General features: G+C 47.8%; 1 protein-coding gene across 5 annotated transcripts in view; it reads right to left on the bottom strand.

Annotated features, from left to right (window-relative positions):
- Nucleotides 1–18007, bottom strand: part of DTX1 (deltex E3 ubiquitin ligase 1) — a 62183-nt gene that overhangs the window by 2432 nt on the left and 41744 nt on the right. For 4 of the 5 annotated variants that reach the window (XM_020978037.2, XM_020978039.2, XM_020978040.2 and 1 more), the window contains 6 exons: nt 6316–6377; nt 5771–5932; nt 5420–5481; nt 1521–1679; nt 877–1041; nt 111–200 (listed from right to left, as the gene is read on the bottom strand). In XM_020978037.2, the coding sequence (XP_020833696.1) occupies nt 111–200; nt 877–1041; nt 1521–1679; nt 5420–5481; nt 5771–5932; nt 6316–6377 (700 nt within the window). The remainder of the gene's footprint in view (nt 1–110; nt 201–876; nt 1042–1520; nt 1680–5419; nt 5482–5770; nt 5933–6315; nt 6378–18007) is intronic. The other variant, XM_020978038.2, reaches the window with a different exon arrangement.

Here is an 18007-nt window from a genome sequence, read left to right as displayed (position 1 = left end):
AGGTGGGGAGAAGCTCAGTTCTGCCTCCTCTCCCCTCGGCTGTGGTGCCTGGCCAGCCTGTGGGATTCTTATCCCCTCTTGCTCCCTCCCTTTCCTTCCTTATGACCCACCTTGCGGCCCTTCTCGTTGTCAGGCAAGTAGCAGTGCCGGGGGAAGCCTCTCGCTGTGAACTTCTTGCCAGGGTTGGGGTGCTCTGGACCCTGCAGTGGTGTGGAGAACAGCCGAGTGGGAAAGGAAGAGAGAAGCTGGGCTCAGAGAGGGGGAACTCATTCCCTCCCCTCGTCTGTCTGTAGCCTAGTTTCTGGGCTAAGTTCTGCCCCGGCTGTTCCTCTCCTAAGCCCCAAGCTTTGAATAAAGGAAAGAACTTTGGGAGCCAGGAGAGCTGTATTGAGGACATAAAGGGATTATCTTTGGCAGCCAGCAGGTGGAGCAGAGAACAATCCAGTTTTATCCCCTGGAACTCATGTCTAAGGGCCTAGAGACTCTCCCAGATTCCTTTAGATCTGAAGATCTGAAGTGTCCCCAGGTCCCTATTTTCTCCCCATAGATGGCTTTCTAGGTGGGGTACATCAGATCTCTTAGGACAGATCCCCTGGGACCAGCTTTCCTCCCACTTGAGTCTGAGGGCTCCCCTGGGAGTGGGATCTTCAGGCAGATATTATCTACACAAGTTCTTGGGGTGTCCAGAGGTCTCCAGAATGGCTCCCTATGATTTGAACCCCTACATACCAGGGACAGGCATGACAGGGAAGATGGAGTCGGGCACCTGGTGGTGGGGTAGTGGTGGCCAAGGGCAGCCAGGGGTGTGGCAGTGGTAGATAAGGGTACCCTTTGGACCAGGGCAGTTGCAGTCTGGGATAAAGGGGGCCAACTCACCTGGATCCCAGTAGGGATGTCATAGACGATTCGGATAGTCTGGGTGTCCGTGTAGCCAGGGAGTGAATGGGGGATGAGGTGGAATTCCATCTTCCCAGGGGGTTGAGTCCCCGTTTTCTCCCCATAAATGGCCTTACAGGTGGGGCACTGAAGGCTGCCATCCTGCTGGGCAGAAAATAGAGCTCCGGATCAGCACCCTTCCCCATAGGCTGTTCTCCCCCTGACTCGTGGCCCTTCTCCACAGCACAGCTTCAGGCCCAGGAGCCCAGCCATGGCACAGCCTCCAGAGGTCTGTCTCTCCCCAACCTTCAGTCTATCTCTTCTCCCTATCATCTCTTCTCCCCTCACCCTGTCTCTCCCTCTTAGCCTGTCCCTTTTCTCTCAGTTTGTCTTTCTCATATTTAGCTTCTCTCCCTCTCAGTCTCTTCCACCCCTCAGCCTTTTCCTTCTTCCCCAATCTCTCTCTCTCTCTCTTCAGTCTGTTTTTCTCCCTTTCTCAGCTTGTCTCTTCCCTCAGTCAGCCTCTCTCCCCCACTCAGTCTATCTATTTTCCTCAGCCTGTCTCTCCTCCCACCCCACCCCCATCCTGGGCTCTCCCACCTCCCCCTGTTTGCCCCCCCCAAGGTCACCTTCCCCAGGGATACCTTGTTACCGCTGTTGTACATGGCCACCAGGCACAGGAGGTGGTACATGTGCCCGCACTTGCCCAGCTTGCCCACAAGCTCTGGCCTCACACCCTTGTGGCGGAGAACACCCTCATAGCCGGATGCGGTGACCAGTCGCTCCATACAGATAGTGCAGTCCTGCCAGAGATGGGAGTAGAGATGGGGGCCAAGACACAGGATGGCCAGGCTGTGAAAGGACTGAGGGACCCTAGAATCTAGCCCCATCATTTTATGGGGGAGGTCGGAAACTGAGGCTAGAGAAAGGAAAGGACTTGACCTAGGTCACATAGTGAGTGGCACAGTCCAGTTCTCTTGACTTCCAGTTTGGGGCTTCATGGAACTGAAGCTTTAATGAGGAAATGACTCTGAGAACTAGATTTTTTTGGGTCCCTACTTGTAATTTCATCTTTATAGGTAACTCCGAGTCAGTCAGTTAACAGGCATTTATTAGGTGTTTCTTCATTAGACAGTTGGGTGTCACAGTGGACAAATATAGCATAGTATGGCATTGTCCCTGTTTCATTTGTCTCCCCCTCTGCACCTGGAGTCTGGAAGACCTGAGTTCAAATCCATGCTTAGACACTTACTAGCTGTATGACCTTGGACAAAGATCCCTTTGGTGATCTGTATTATTAGAGGGGATTTCCTCACGGGGGCAGGTGTAGACTGGACACCGTTTCTGTAGCTCATTTTGTGCACATTCTGTCTCTCCCTACTGAATGTGAGCTTCCTCAAGGCACGGGCTGTTTTAGTTTTGTCCTTGTATCATCCTCAACTAGCCCAGCTTGGCACATATTAGGCTCAAGTTTAATAAATCTGTCTGCCTCAGTTTCCTCTTCTGTAAACTGGGGATAATAACAGCACAGGGATGTTGTGAAGATCAAATAAAATAACAATTATAAAGCATTTTGAAAGTGCTATATGAGTGTTAAGTATTATAGATGTTATTATATTATTAATATTACATGATGGGACCGTGCTAAGCACTGGGGATACAAAGAAACTCCCTTTCTCAAAGCAAATTGGCAGCTGGTCAATAATTCTTTTTTTTTTGGCTAGGCAGTGGGGTTAAGCGACTTGTCCAGGGTCACATAGCTAGTAAGTGTTATGTGTCTGAGGCTAGATTTGAACTCAGATCCTCCTGACTCCAGGACTGGTGCTCTATCCACTGCGCCACCTAGCTGCCCCTCAATAATTTATAATGTTCAAGAGTTGCCTGGGACACTGAGACTTCCCAGGAGCACCCAGCTACTCTCTACCCACAATGGTACTTGAACTCAGGTCTTCCTGACTCAAGATGCCTCTCTATACTCCATGCAACAATGTGTTTCTGAGCAAAGGATGAGGAGACGAATTCTCCTCCAGCATTGTTTCACTGTGGGACATCTGCTAAGTTATACAACCTCTGTGGGCCAAAAGGGACAATGCTGTACTTTCTATACTAGAATCTTTCATAGAATTTTTTTGGCTAGGCTGTGGGGTTAAGTGACTCGCCCAGGGTCACATAGCTAATGTGTCAAGTTTCTGAGGCTGGATTTGAACTCAGGCTGGTGCTCTATCTATACTGTGCCACCTAGCTGACCCCATAGAGTTCTTGACTAAGAGCTAGAAGGGCCCTTAGGGATCATCTAGTCTGACACCTTCGTTTTAGAGATGAGGGAAACTGAGACTCAGAAATAAGTGTGTCACCCCAAACTCAAGTTTCCTTCCATCTCTGAGGTCTATGATTCATTTCATGCTATGGATACTGACAGTGCATACTTCCATGTTGGTCTCCTGCTCCAATCAGTTGAAAATCCTGTGAATTCTACTCCTTAATATTTTTTCACATCCGTCCTCTCCTCTCCATTCCCACTGCCACTGCCCTAGTTCAGGTCCTCATCACCTCTTGCCTAAATTATTATGATAGCCTCTTAACTGGGCTCCCTTTTCCAATTCATCCCCCACTGAGGATGAATAACCTTAAATAACTGCTACTATTGTCACTCCTTTGCTCAAATACCTTCTGTGGCTCCCTATTACCTAGAGAAAAAAGTGTAAACCCCTGACTGGCATTCAAGGTCTCCAAAATCTGGCTCTAACTTTTGCTTATGCTACTGTCCTTGGCATACTCTATGATCCAGCCAAATGGATTGTCCTCTCTACCCTATTCTTGTTCCACCCTCTCTTGTCTTTGTGCTTTTGTTCACAATATCCCTCTCCTCCCCATTCTGGGAACAGACCTCTCTGGTCCTTAAAGGTCCAACTCAGGTGCTACTTCCTCTAAGGCCTTGAACATGCCCCCAGACATAAAGGATCACTTCAGTTTTCTTACATCTTTGCTAGGAGCTGTCCATTGTACTTAACTCCCTACCTGGTGTTGCCCATTACTTATATACATGTTCTCCTCCATACTCCACAAACACCATTTAGACTATAAGCTTTTTGAGAGCAGGATGTTTGTGTTTTATCTCTTTTTGCATCCACAGGGCTGTGCACATAGTAGGCACTTAAAGTGATATTCCTAAAGCTTAGGTTTGACCATGTTACTCCCCTGCTCAATAAACTCCTGTGGCTCCCTGTTATCTCTAGAGTCAAAGACTAATTCCTTTGCTTAGTGTTTGAAGCCCCTCAATCTGATGTCAAGGATCAAATATAAACTTCTCTGGTATATATAATGTTGCCTCTACTTACCTTTCCCGTCTTCTTATACTTTACTTCCCTCCACAAAGTCTTTCATCTAGCTGCACTAGACTGTTCGCTGGTTTTGCCCTTGACCCTCCACCTCCCAACTATGTGCCTTTGCACTGTCTCTTCCCCATGCCTGAAGTGACTCAGTTTCCCTGGCTTCCTTTAAGACTTAAATAATTTCTTCTTTTTCCAGTGCCCCAGCTACTAGTGCCTTCCCCTCTTTGATTACCTCCCACCTATTCTATGTATATCATCATGTATGGACTTAATTATTTACATCTTGTCTTCCCCATTAGAATGGAAACTCCTTGCAGGCAGGGACTGGTTTTTGCCTTTTGCTGTATTCCTAGTGCTTAGCACAATGCCTGGTATATAGTCATTGCTTAATAAACGATTGTTGACTGGTTAACTATCTCCCCAGCCTTATTATTTCCCTTGCCCTTCTTATTATTCCTCACACATGACATTCCATCTCCTTTCTCCAGGCCTTTGCCCCTGCTGTCCCTCATGCCTGGCATGCCCTCCCTCCTCACCTCTGCCTCTTAGAATTCCTGAACTTTCCACAAAATTCAGCTTGAACATCATTTCCTCAATGAAACTCCTTCTGATCCTTGCAGCTGCTAGCATCCCCACCCCCAATAAATATTACTCTGGAACAGTTTTTGCACCCACTATCACCTAGAGCAGAAGTTGCAGAGCCTTTAGTGATCTCTATTAGTAGAGGGGATTTCCTCACAGGGGACAGGTCTAGATTGGACACCATTTCTGTAGCTAATTTTGTGCACATTCTATCTCCCTATAGAATGTGAGCTTCCTCAGGGCAGGAACAATTTCAGTTTTGTCCTGGTATCCTCCCCAACTAGCCCAGCTTAGCAATATTAGGCTTAAGCTTAATAAATGCTTATTGACTGACTGAATTTTCCAACATGTCCTGTTCCCCTTCCCCGCTCCCTGACCCAAACCCCCATTCCCTGAATGTCTCAGGCTCAGGTGCTGTCTTACCCCTAGCCTTTCTTGTTGCAGGCCTCTCTAGAGCCCCCTGCTGAGGTCCCTGGGGGCCCTGCCTCCCTCCCCAAGCTGTGAAAGCTCTAGCCCAGCAGAAGAGGCCCTTGCACCATCTCAGGACTCAGGCCCCAGGACACGGTCCACAAGGCAGGCAATGGCCACACACCCCATGTAGCCCTCACAGGTTCTGCCTCTGGGTTTACCTCATCAGGCGGATTCTTCACCTTCTGCATGTATCTTCGAACCACATCCTCAGGATTCTTACCTGTGGAGGATGGGGGAGACAGAGGTAGGGCTGGGCCATGGCCACAGCTCCACTTCACTCCTTCTTCCCCCCACCTCCAGTGTCACCAAGCCCTCTAGGTAAGGATCTCACCCAAGCTGAATCTCTCAGAGACCCCTTCCCTAGGATCCCACCTCCCAAAACCCACCCCAGGAGGCTTTACTAGATTCCTGGGAGAAGAGGGGTCTATGAGGGAAAGGGGAGTGGAGGGGGAGGAAAGATTGAGAAGAAAGCTTAATTCTGGGGAGGAGACAAGAGGATACAGCCATACTCTTTTTCAGTTGTTTCTTCTTGGTTTTCCGGCAGATGCCTGGGATGCCAGGCACAGGTTTGATGTCACTCTTATTAATGGGAGGTGGGTGTAGGATGGGTTTAGGAGCCCGGGTCAGGCAGACTGGCAGCCCTGCTGCACACATCAGGATTCCTGTCATCCCTAGGGAAGAGATGCAGCAGAGAAAGCAGAGTCAGCCAGGGAACAGTGTCAGCTATCCTCCCAAAATCCCTCTCCTGCTGCCTTTGAACTTGGAGCAGCTGAGATGGTCATCTCTTCCCAGATGTGGAACCTCATTCATCTCCTCCTCTCCCAATGAATCTGATTCTCCTTTCTCATTAGCCACACTCACAGAAGCAGTCCCTCTTGGGGACATACCTGGATGTGTCTACGTGAGGGTATCAGGGTGTGCCTAGGTGCTTGTATTTGGGTGGGCATAGAGATGTTTGTGTGAATGGATGGGCATGTACATTTTGCAGGCTTGTGTATTTGTGAGAGCAATTGTGTCTGTGTGTGTGTGCCTAAAGTGTTTAGGGTGATCTTACCTGCCAGGGCTGGGTGCACAGGTCCTGTGCCATTCAGATTCTTCACAGGGAGTGCTGGGACCCTGGAAGAAAAAGGGAAGAGGGACATGAGACTTCCTCCTGACACTCACAGGATAGCTATATTGGTTCAACCTGGTGTATCAATCAGGTTGCTTATTCCTTGGCTGTGTGACCTAGGGCACCAACTCTCTGAGTTTCCATTTTGTGCTCTGTAAAATCATGGGACTAGACTAGACAGTCTCTAAGGTGACATTGAGCTTGGACATTTTTCTGCTCTGAGAATCTAACATTCTATGTCCTAAGGCCCCTCCCAGCTCTGCCATCCCCTGTTCTAAGGTCCCTCCCAGCTCTGATATCTGTTCTAAGGCCTCTCTCAGCTCTGACATCCCCTGTTCTAAGGTCTCTCCATGTCCTAAGATTACTCCCAGCTCTAATAATCTATATTCTGAGGTTCTTCTCAGCTCTGACATTCTATGTTCTATGGTCTAAAGGACCTTCTAGTTCTTCTTTGTTTTTCCTAGGGAATATCATGTGACTTTTCCCCTGGGGGCGTGTATAATGATGGCTGGGGTGAGATAATAACCTAAGCTATCCCTAGCTCCTGGAAAGGGCCCTATTGTTTCTGGAGTTCCTAGGCTCAGTTCTAGTCTTCTGGAAAGCTGCCTTCAAGATCCTTTCATCCAGAATATTTCCAACTATCTTTCCCAAACAAGCCAGCAGTGTTTTTACCTTTGGGTGATCACTTAGTCTCTTGTTATTTTCTCCCTCTCCCACCCCATACCAGAGGGACCTGGTGTCAACCATTAACAGCTGGCTGGTTCGATGGATAAAGACCTGGACCTGAAGTCAAGAAGACCTAAGTGCAAAACCAATCTAAAGCATGTGACCCTGGGCAAGTCACTTAATCTCTGCCTGCCTCAGTTTTCTCATCTGTAAAATGGAGATAATAGTGACACCTACCTCCCAGGGTGGTTGTGCAGACCTGATGAGAATACTATCTGTAAAACACTTACCAAACCTCAAAGCCCTGTAGAAATGCTAGTTATAGTTATTACTAACACACTGGCTGCCTCTCTAGGGACCATATCTCACATTCCTATGGTGCTCTGAAGCTTCCAAACCACTGTTTTCACCTACCTGGTGAGATTTGTCATGCAAACATTATTATACTCACCGAGCCAAAAAGACATGGAGGGGCTTAAATCTAGAGCATTCTGGGGCAGAGGATCATCCTTTTAAATCTGAAGGACCCTTAAAGATTATCTGGGTCCATAGGTTTCACCAGATTGCCATAAAGGTCTCAGTCGTGGAGGGCAGGTTGTGGGGGATGGGGTAGACAGATAGACAGGATTGGGGTTGCTAAGGTGCCTGAATGGAAGGCTGGGGGGGCAGGGTAGGATATTGGACTTGGCCAACATCCTCTTGGGCCATAGGTGGGCGGGCAGGCTGCTGGTCTCTCCCAAGCCAGGCTGGGCTAGGGAAGGAAGGGAAACTACTGTAATTCAGCAAATCCTGCCCTGGCCTCCTGCCTGGCCCAAAAGCAGCCCAGCAGAACCACCCAGAGGGGACCTCTCCAAGCAGATGGTCCCCCTATCAGGCCAGCAGTCAGGGCTCCTGCAGCAGGCAAATACGCTTCTACACGGAACAACACAAACACATGCGGGAAGGCAAACACAGAGACACAGAGGAACACAAACCCTTGGAGGGGCAGGTTGTGGGGGATGGAAAGCCTGTGACTCTGGGCTGTGGGAGGGCTTGGCTTTCAGGGCTGCCCAGACACATACAAAGACACATACACATACAAATACATGCATACACATGCACACACACACACATGCACACACAAATACACACAAACATCCTTCGAAGAGAGCAGCCCTCACGCTGCTGATACACAGGTCCCACCCCCACATAAATGCCATGTTGTGCATGAATTCACAAAACAGGGGCCACAAAGAAAGACGTGGGCAGGGATTCATAGTTATACAGACACTGACCCTACGCCACCATGCAAAGAAACACCTAGAGGTATGATTCCATCCCGAGAGAGGGAGGAGGGGGGAGGGAGAGAGAAAGAGGGAGAGAGGAAGAGACAGAGAGTCAGTGCAAGGTGAGGACAGAGAGAAAGACAGAGAGACAGAGAAGGAGAAGGGGGAGAGAGACAGTGAGGAGGGACGGTGGGAGAGACAGAGACAGAAACAGCAACAAAGACAAAGACAGAGAGGGAGAAGGGGGGAGAGGAAAATAGAATGAAAGAAATAGAGAGGGAGAGAGACAGAAACAGAGATAGGGACAGAGAGACAGAGAGGGAGAAGGAGGAGAGAGACACAGAGACATACACACAGAGGGAGAGAGACAGACAAACAGACAGTTATAGGGAAGCAGGTTTGGTCATTGTGGGTATAAACCTGGGCCTAGTGGACAAACAAGCAGTCTTGAATTCAGGAAGTTATGGTTAAGTTCTGTTTCTGATGCTCACACTGACTATATGTGACCCTGGGCAAGTCACTTAACTTCTAGGGGCTCCAAACAGCCCCCTAAGATTATAAATTGAAGAGAGATCACATAGATAGAAGGAATTACCAGTACCTGTAAATTACCATATTTATCTGAGCCCTGGTAGTTGCCCAGCCCCACCCCACTCCCACTGTTCCTCTCCCCTCCCCTTGCCTGACTTCACACAGCCTGATCTTCCTGCCTGTCCACTCTCCAGTTAGAGCAGGCTCTGTGGCTACAGATGAATCCCAGGCTGTTTGTGTGACTGTCTCCCCTTCCCCCAATGCTATTGTTAGCCTGAGTCCAGCAACATCAGGCAGGCAAAGCCGACAAGAAATGAAATGGAACAAAGAAGCCAGACTCTGTCCCTGAGCCTGCAGCAATGGCAGCTCATGCCCTATCTCCGCACAGAGGGGTACCACCGGGGAGGGGGAGGGGGGGAGTCCAACTCAACTGGACCTATGGGGAGAGCTGTTCTGGGCTAAAGGGACCTGTTCTCTTTATCCCAGAATCCTAGAGTTGCAAGGGACCTCAAGAGGCCCCTAATTCAAACAACGGGCAGTATGGTTGGTAAAGAGCCCTGGAGGTGATACTGGGGAAGACATTTTACCTCTTACCTATGAAATGAGGGAGTTGCTGGCCTCTAAGAGCCAAATCTATGACCCCTGGAAGGAGGATGTTATAAAGGAGATGATTTTTCTTCATCTTGGCATCTCCCTTCTGAGTGACAGTGTGGTGGTGTGGTGGATAGAGAACCTGTCTTGGATTCAGGGAGATGTGGCTTCAAGTCCAGCTTCCAATGCTTATGCCTGCTGTATGTGACCTCACTTCCCTTCTCAGGGCTCCCAAGCAATGCTTGAAGACTGTAAATTACTGGAACAGTTGCCAATCTGCACTAGTCTAGGGAGTTTCTTCATGGGGAAGACCCTATTCCAATAAATTCTCTGTCCTATTGGCTGCCCAGCTGATGGCTAGTACCCATGCAAGGTCAAAAGCTTTAGAGAAAGGGCCCTAATGGTAGATGGTGGAAGGTACCTTCTCTTCCAACCCCCTTATTTTACAGAGAGGTGTAAAATTTGCAAGATTCCACAGGTAGAAGGCTTGGGAAGAGTCCTGCAGGATGTATAAATGGTGATCTCTGTCACTGGAGAGTTTCAATGAGCTCACAGATCCACAGAAATGTCTTCTCTGCCCCTCTCAACTTTCATCAGTTCCACTCAGTACCTAGCATAGTGCTTAGCACACAGGAGGTACTTAATAAATGTTTGTTAAGAAATCGCAAAATCTGTTAGACGGGCTCATAGTTCTAGAGTTGGAAGGGACCTCAAAGACTATTTAGTCCAAACTCTTCATTTGACAATCAAGGAAACTGAGACCCTGGGAATTTAATGACTTGTCCAAGGTCACACAGGCAGTAAATGGCAGAGCCTAGATTTGAAATGAAAACCTCTAATGATCATTCATTTGGAGCTGGAGGAGATCGTAGAAGTTCATTTTGTAGATGAGGAAACTGAGGCAAGGGAAAGTTAAGTGACTTGTCCAGGGTCATGCAGCTACCAAGTGTCTGAAGTGGGATTTGAACCCAAGTCTTTCTGACTGCAAGTTATGCTACATCATATGCCTCTCTGAGCTAGAGCTTCTTCTGCTGTAAGAGGCCACCTAGTCCTATCAGACCCAGAATGTCTGTCATTCCCAACAAGTGGTCATCTAGCTTTTTGCTAGAAGCTCAGCCTGTGCCTGTGTTGTGAAGTTTTCTCCTTACGTGGAGCCAGAGTTTTGGCCACTCTCCCCACTCCCTGCCGCTGGGTTTAGCTCTGCCCTCTGGTGCCAAACAATAAGGAATCCCACTTTTGCTGGACAGCTCTGCGATACTGGAAGTCAGCCAGCTTTGCTAGTGAGCTTGCTGTTTCCAAATGGGTTTTGCCTTTCTTTGTATCCCCAGAACATAGCACAGTGCCTGGCACACAGCAGATGCTTAATAAATGCTCATTAACCCACTGACACTTGTAGGCAAGGACCTATCCTAGGCTTGGTGAGCTCCTTAAGAGAGAGAGCAAGGACTGGGTCTTAAACCTCCTTGTATCTGGTATAGACATCACCACCAGGGGTCTGACCCCAGCACAAGCTCCAAATGATGGTGAGGACAGCAACCACCAGCTTAGGCCTTGGGGGACATAAGATTTAAGGTGGATCTGGTGTATTTTAAGTTGATTTTGCTATAGTAACCTTGGGAAGGGATTTTTAAAAAATGAAACCTCTCAACAGCTTATCCGTGGATAGAGACACAGTGTGGTGCATTGGACTGAGCTCTGGATTGGAGCCAGAGCACCTGGACAGGTTCAAATCCTGGCTCTGGCAGGGAATTTAGGGAAGTTACTTCCCCTGTCTGGGCCTCAGTTTCCTCATCTGTTAAATGGTCTCTGGGGTCCCTACCAACTTTAGATGTAGGATACCTTTGACTCCTGAACAGGGTGCAAACAGAGTGCACTGCTCCCAGCCCCTGGCTATTCATAGCCTCAGGTACAGTCATCAACTGTGTCTCAGACTAGAGTTCATTATTAATTTTTAATTAGCTAATTAATTAGCTAATTTACTTTTTAATAAGGTAGGGGAGCAGACCTTGGGGTTGGGGATTGTATATGCTATTCATGTATGACCTTTGCTGTCAAAAGCCATTATAAGGACCATCTCTGGAGCCTCCTAAATCTGCTTGGTATGAATCTCAAGGGAGTAGTTCTCCCACATGGCACAGTCTATGGGAAAGTCTTGGTTCTTTTCATGGGATCATAGCTCTAGAGTTGGAAGCCCATCTCATACAATCTCTTTGTTTTACAGATGGGGAGACTGAGGCCCAGAATGGTTAAGTAACTGCTCCAGGTCACCACAGGCAATGGCAGAGGTAGAATTTGAACCCATTTTCCTGACTCCAAATCTAGTAGTCTTTCCACTGTACCATACCACCATACAGAGGGTGCATGTTTGTACTGTCTGCAAGGTGGTGAAAAGGGCACTGAGCTACCTCTGAACCTAAGTAACTCCATCTTGGCTCTAAGCAATCAGGGATTGCTGTTTGTTGGGAAAGCAGATATAATCACACTTGTCTGAAAATCCCTATACCCTGCATTCTTTTTGAATAGATATCAGAGTTAACTGTCCCACATATTACCCAGATATTTTCACAGATGTTTCTTAACTGTGAAATGTTCTCCTGTTCTTCTATGAATCGTCGTACCTTATTAGTCTAGCCAATCAGAACAGAGCAAGTATTTCCTTTGATTTTGGTGCTTTTTCTGTAAATCAGAGGTGGCTAGGTGGTACAGTGGGTAGCGCCAGGTGAGGAGCCAGAAAGACCTAAGTTCAAATCTAGCCTCATACACTTGCTAGTCATGTGGCTCTGGTCAAGTCACTTAATCTCTATTCACCTTAGTTTCCTCAACTGTAAAATGGAGGTAATGATAGCCCCTATCTCTCAAGATTGTTGTGAAGCTCAAATTAAATAATATTTGTGAAGGGCTTAGCACAGTGTCTTTAATAAAGGCTTCTTCTCACCCCTCCCCCAAAAGCCACATAGTAAAATTTAGTTGAGTTTGTATTCAGATCTCTCTCTCTCATTGCAAGTAAAAAAAAATCTGTTGACTAGCTTCTGTGTCTCAGAAGTTTTGATTCAAGTACCTCAATGCCTTCCTCTGACTCACTGAGCTGTGCCTTCCCACTAGGTAATCCACTCATAGCTTCTTGAAGATGGGTGGGGGGGGGTCTAGAAAAACCCCAGGTCTGTACAACTTCCCTTTCCTTTTAAAGCATCTATCCCCTTCTTCCCAGGGAACTGGACCTGAAACTGCTCTACCTCCCTTGAAACTGAACGTGGGGCTTCTTTTTGTCCCCACCTAAACTTGTCCCAGCTAGAAACCTGGCTCCTCCTCAGAATGGAAGCATCTAGATTCTTTTTTTTTTTTTTGAGGCAGTCAGGGTTAAGTAACTTGGCCAGGGTCACATAACTAGTAAGCTTTTGAGGCCAGATTTGAATTTAGGTCCTCCTGACTCCAGGGCTGGTGTGTCACTTAGCTGCCCCAGCATCTGGATTCTAAAGGGTCCTCCTCCCAGATGCTCCAAGGGGACATTCCAGGAGAATGCTTCTCCATGGGAACGTTCTATTGGAATGTTCTGTGTGAGCATTCTAGGAAGGTGCTCTGATTTTCTGAGAACATTTCTCTCAGATGTTCTGTATGAATTATGTTATAAATTATAATCATAAATGAAGCATTGGAAGGAAGCTTGGAGACCATCTAGCCCGATTCCCTCTTTTTGCAGATGAGGAAACTGAGACCAAAGATTAGACGCCTTGCCCAGTATTACAGAGATAGTGAGAAACAGGGAAAGGATTCAAATTCAGATCCCCCAACTCCACTACCCATCACTATTTCCATTGTACCATGCTGCCTTAATGGGGACCTTTCTTTTGCCTTTGTTTTTCCAGTGCTTACCACAGTTCCTGGCACATAGGAGGTGCTCCATAAATGCTTGCTGATTGATTTGACTGAAACTAGGCCCCTCGCACCCTTCAGTTCCAAAGATGGAGGGAGGGGGATTGCTATTGATTTCTAGTGGCAAGAAGCTCCAGATACTCCTTCCAGTATCTCATGCCAACTGCCTTACTTATTTATATATCAATGCTATCATTAGAAGGTAAGGTTCTCGAGGACAGGGACTTGGTTCTCCTTTGCATCCCCAAAGATTAGCACAATGCCTGGCATGCAGTCAATGCTTAATAAGTAACTGCAGATTGATGGACTTAGTTACAGAATCTCAGAAGTGGAAGGGATCTCAAAGGTTATCTTGTCCAACCCGTATCCTCTCTACCACAATTGGTCATTGCTCAAAGACCTCCAGTGACAAGGAGGGAGCACTAATTGCCTCCCCACATGGCCTGTTTGACTTTGCCATGGCTCTGATTGTTAGGAGAGCTTTTCTATCAAGCCAATATTTATATCTTTGCAACGTCCATCCACTACAGACTAAGGTATGGTCTATCAGCACCGATGCTGGGAGGAAGAAGGAAGGTTATGGGTATGGGCCAAAGAGACATCTGCAGCCTGGAGCAGCCGAGGATGCCAAGAGTCAGTAGCTGGAGCAGCTGCCTTCTGGGGCCAAATCCAAGGCCAATAATCCCTCTTCTACACGACTGCCTCCCAAGTCTTTGAAGACAGTCATTGCGTCTGTCCTTCCTCCCCATCCCCACCCCTCTAGCCTTCTTGTTTTTAGACTAAACATTTCCATTTCTTTCAAACGGTCCTCATATGGCAAGAACTTGAGGCCCTTCACCATCCTGGTCAGCCACCTGGATTCTATCCATCACCTTTGCCGGTTTCTGTGGTTCTGGACCTGTTCTCAGAGGGGGGTCAGCAATGGGACCAATCTAGGCCATCGCTACTTCAAGGGATGAGCCATCTGGTTTATGCTGGATACCATACCCTGGAGTGGGCCCTGGCTAGGGTTTTTGTAGGCTGTGAAGAGATCAGAGCTAACCACACAGCCCTGACTGGACACATACCCCAGCAACAGGCTCCTCTTCCCCTACTGGAAGCCAGTTCTAACCCAAAGCAATTCTATTCATTCCTGACACCTTCCTCCCCTCCAAGATTTGTGGGCCTCCAATTCCAAAGACAGGTGCCAGGCCCCAAGCCCTAATGAGGCAGCTCAATGTCCCGGAAAGAACATGGAATCTGATGCTAGAAAAGCTGGGTTTGAATCTCAACTCTGCCACTTCAATGTGAGACTTTGGGCAAGTCATTTTCTCTCTGTGGGCCTCGATTTATTCATCTGTAAAATGGATGACCTAGAATATGCACTTTCAGTATGTCTCCTAGCTCCAGAGGCCTGAAGTCCTAAGATCTCATGCCCATCATTCTGGTTTTGACCCTCCCTCCTGGTGGGACTTTAGGCAAACCAATTTCTCTCTTTGGGTCTCAGGACTCATCCACAAAATGAGGGGCTGGTGGGACCAGGTGGTCTCTGTAATGAGTGTGATCAGGGAACTCCTCCCAGCCAGTCGCTTGTTGCTCGGTCAAATGTCAGTGTATTCCCAAGAGCTCAGAACAGAGGCAAGGGAAGGGTTCTTATTCCCACCACGCAGTAGGAGGGACCGAGGCCCAGAGAGGAGAGGTGAATTTCCTCTTGTCACACAGCTAACTCGTGTTAGAGCTAACCCCAGGGACGTGGGCTCTGGTTCCCTTAGCAATATGTATCTTGCTGGGTTTCCCTGATCATCCCAGTAACCTTGACACAGTTGCTTTAGGATAGGATAGTGAAATACTATCATTATGTCGTGTCTGAAGCTTGCTCTGTCCCACTGTTAACCTGCCTGCTGCCCCCACCACTGATTGGCCCTTTGTCCCATGCTGCTGTTCAGAGACAATTAATTCCTTCCTACTGACATGCTGTCCCTGGTGCCTGGGTGAGAACCATCACCTCCCTCCCCCCCACCCTTGAACCTCAAGGGAAGATTTCCCACGGCCAGAACCCCCAGCAGGTGCAAATAGAGAGGGGCAGAAAGTACCTCTCATCTGGTTGACGGATCTGGTTTAACTTTGCGGTACTTTGGGGGTGGGAGATGAGCTGTTGTGGTGTGGAGGGGAAGAGAGAGGAAAACAAGGGCTGCTGAGAACTGACTGCCCTTCAGCCCCCCCTCAGTTCACCACACAGTTCTGCCTGCCTGTTCACCACTTCCTCCCCCTACAGCTGTCTTGGCTCAGGACTGAGGAATCCAACAACCCGGAAGAAGTGGGAGTCATGAGCAAGATGCCATGACCTCTTCTTCTCCACTCACGGCAACTCGCACTCACACTGGGGGATTGTTGAATTTTTTTCAACTCTTTCATATCCATTCCCTTCCTGTGTCAAATTCCATGCGGCTGAGAGGAGGTTCCTGAGGGTGTTAAGAGTTGGAGCCAAGTTGGGAAGACATGAGGGTCTCAGAGTCACAGCAGCTCAGCCCTAGAACCTCAGACATTGTCTAGGTCCACCCACACCTAAATAGGTCTGGGTCCCTGCCAAAGCACCCCTGACAAGAGCTTAAGGCCCTCCATCATCTTGGTCCACCTTCTAGCTTGACCATAAGCCTTCTGACTGGAGCACAATATAGTGGGATTATTACCTGCCCAGCTTTGGACAATATACCTCTCAATGCCACTGTATCACATTATAGACTCAGGTAGCCAGGTGGTACAATGAATAGAGTTATGGCTCTGGAGTCAGGAAGACCTGGGTTTAAATCTGCCTTCTCAGATACTTATTAGCTATATGGCCCATGAGGGAGTCACTTAACCGCTGTCTGCCTCACTTTCCCCATCTGTAAAATGGGGATAATAATAGCACCTACCTCCGCCAAGGTTGTTGTTAGGATCAAATGAGATAACTTCTACACATAAAGTGTTTTTGCAAACCTTAAAGCACTCTATCCATGCTAAGGATTATTGTTGAACTAGATTCCTTTAAAATGCTCAGATCTTTTTTGGACCAGCTGTTGTCTAGCCATACGTTTCTGACCTTGTATTTGTGAAGTTTCTTCCTTAACCCAAGCGCAAGTGACTTTCCAAAGGCACCTGACTGGCCAGTGGTTACTTCCTTCAGTCCAGGCCCCTAGGTTTTTCACACCACCATGATTCCTGATAGAATGTAAGCTCCTTGAGGCCAGACACTGTTTCAGTCTGCCTTTTATCCTCAGTGCCTGGCACATAGTAATTGATGAATAAATGATTGCTGGTTGATTGGTTCCCCTGAAATTGTCACAGAATTAAGAATGTGGAGGTGGAAAAGGTTTTAGAATTCCTAAGATACTGGCCAGAAGGGACGTCAGAGATCATCTGGTCCAACCCTCTCATTTTACAGGCAAAGAAACTGAAGCACTGAGAGTGGAAATGATTTGCCCAAGATTCCATAAGCAGCAAGTGACAAAGAGGGAATTTGAACCCAGGCCCTCTGATCCCCAATCCAGGCATTTTTCCATATATTCTTTCAGGTCTGAAGAAGCATCTTATGTGGAAGGGATGGAGGGCCATGGGAAAGTCTGGACCCCATCAAAGGACTCCTTCAGTCCTATGGGTCTGTGTTGGTCTCTCCCTTCTCCCCTCCCAGAAGGCTTTGGGAAATGGGTCTGGGAAAGAATGAGATCTCCATATGGTTGGGAGGTGGAGGAAAGGTCCAGTCAGGTGCTTGCTTCCTTTCAAAATAAAGACGAACCACTCTCCCTCACATAAATCCTCCTCCCTCCACCATCAATCTTGCTTTCTCCTCTTAAATCCCTCCCAACATACCTCATGCTTCCCCCTGCACACCGATAAATCACTCTCCCTTCCACCTAATCCTCAATGTAATGGAAACTCTGAGTCCGTTTCCTCCTCCCCAGCAACATCTGGTTTCAGGAACTCTGAGGACTGACCCCTTTTTACTCCCAGTTGGGTTTTTCTCACTTACCTCCTGGCCTCTCACCCCACATTTCCCCCATCCTCCATAAAAGCAACTGCTGGACATACCCTTCTCTACTCTCCCATTGCCTAGATGAAATGGAGGAACCCATAGAGATGCATGCAATCCAGAAGGGACTTCAGAAGCCATCTAGTGCAACCTGAAGCGGGGGGGGGAGGGAGTAAGAATGTACATAGTGCCAACTGTGTGCTAGGCACTGTGCTTTACAACAACTCCAGGAGGTAGGTGCTATTATATTTCCACTTTACCACTGAGGAAACTGAGGTAGACAGAAGTTAAATGACTTGCCCAGGGTTACACAGCCAGTCAGTGTCTGAGGCTGGATTTGAACTAAGGTCTTCTTGACTCCAGATCCAGTGCTTTATCCATAGAGCCATCTAGCTTCCTGGACAAGAGTCCTCTACAATATCCCCAACATGCGTTCATTGAATCTCTGGCCCATTACCGCCCAAAGGCAGCCCTTTCCATTTTCAGAAGACTGTTATTGTTGGAAACTTTCTTTCTATATGAAGCCTCTCTGAAAATTTCAACCTATGCTCCTATGGTACTACTGCTGATGGTTGTTACTTATCTACTTTAAGGTTTGCCAAAGACTTTCGCACACATTATTTCATTCAATAGAGAGATAATTGTCATGTATTAATGACTATCACGAATCATCACAATACCCTGTGAGGTAGGTGCCCCCATTAGACGAGGAAGTTGAGGATTG

This window comes from Phascolarctos cinereus, unplaced genomic scaffold, assembly GCF_003287225.1.
Source record: "Phascolarctos cinereus isolate Bilbo 61053 unplaced genomic scaffold, phaCin_HiC Scaffold_4;HRSCAF=312, whole genome shotgun sequence".
NCBI classification, from domain to species: domain Eukaryota; kingdom Metazoa; phylum Chordata; class Mammalia; order Diprotodontia; family Phascolarctidae; genus Phascolarctos; species Phascolarctos cinereus.
Note: the sequence above shows the minus strand (reverse complement) of the source record. Positions and strands in the feature narration are given on the sequence as shown.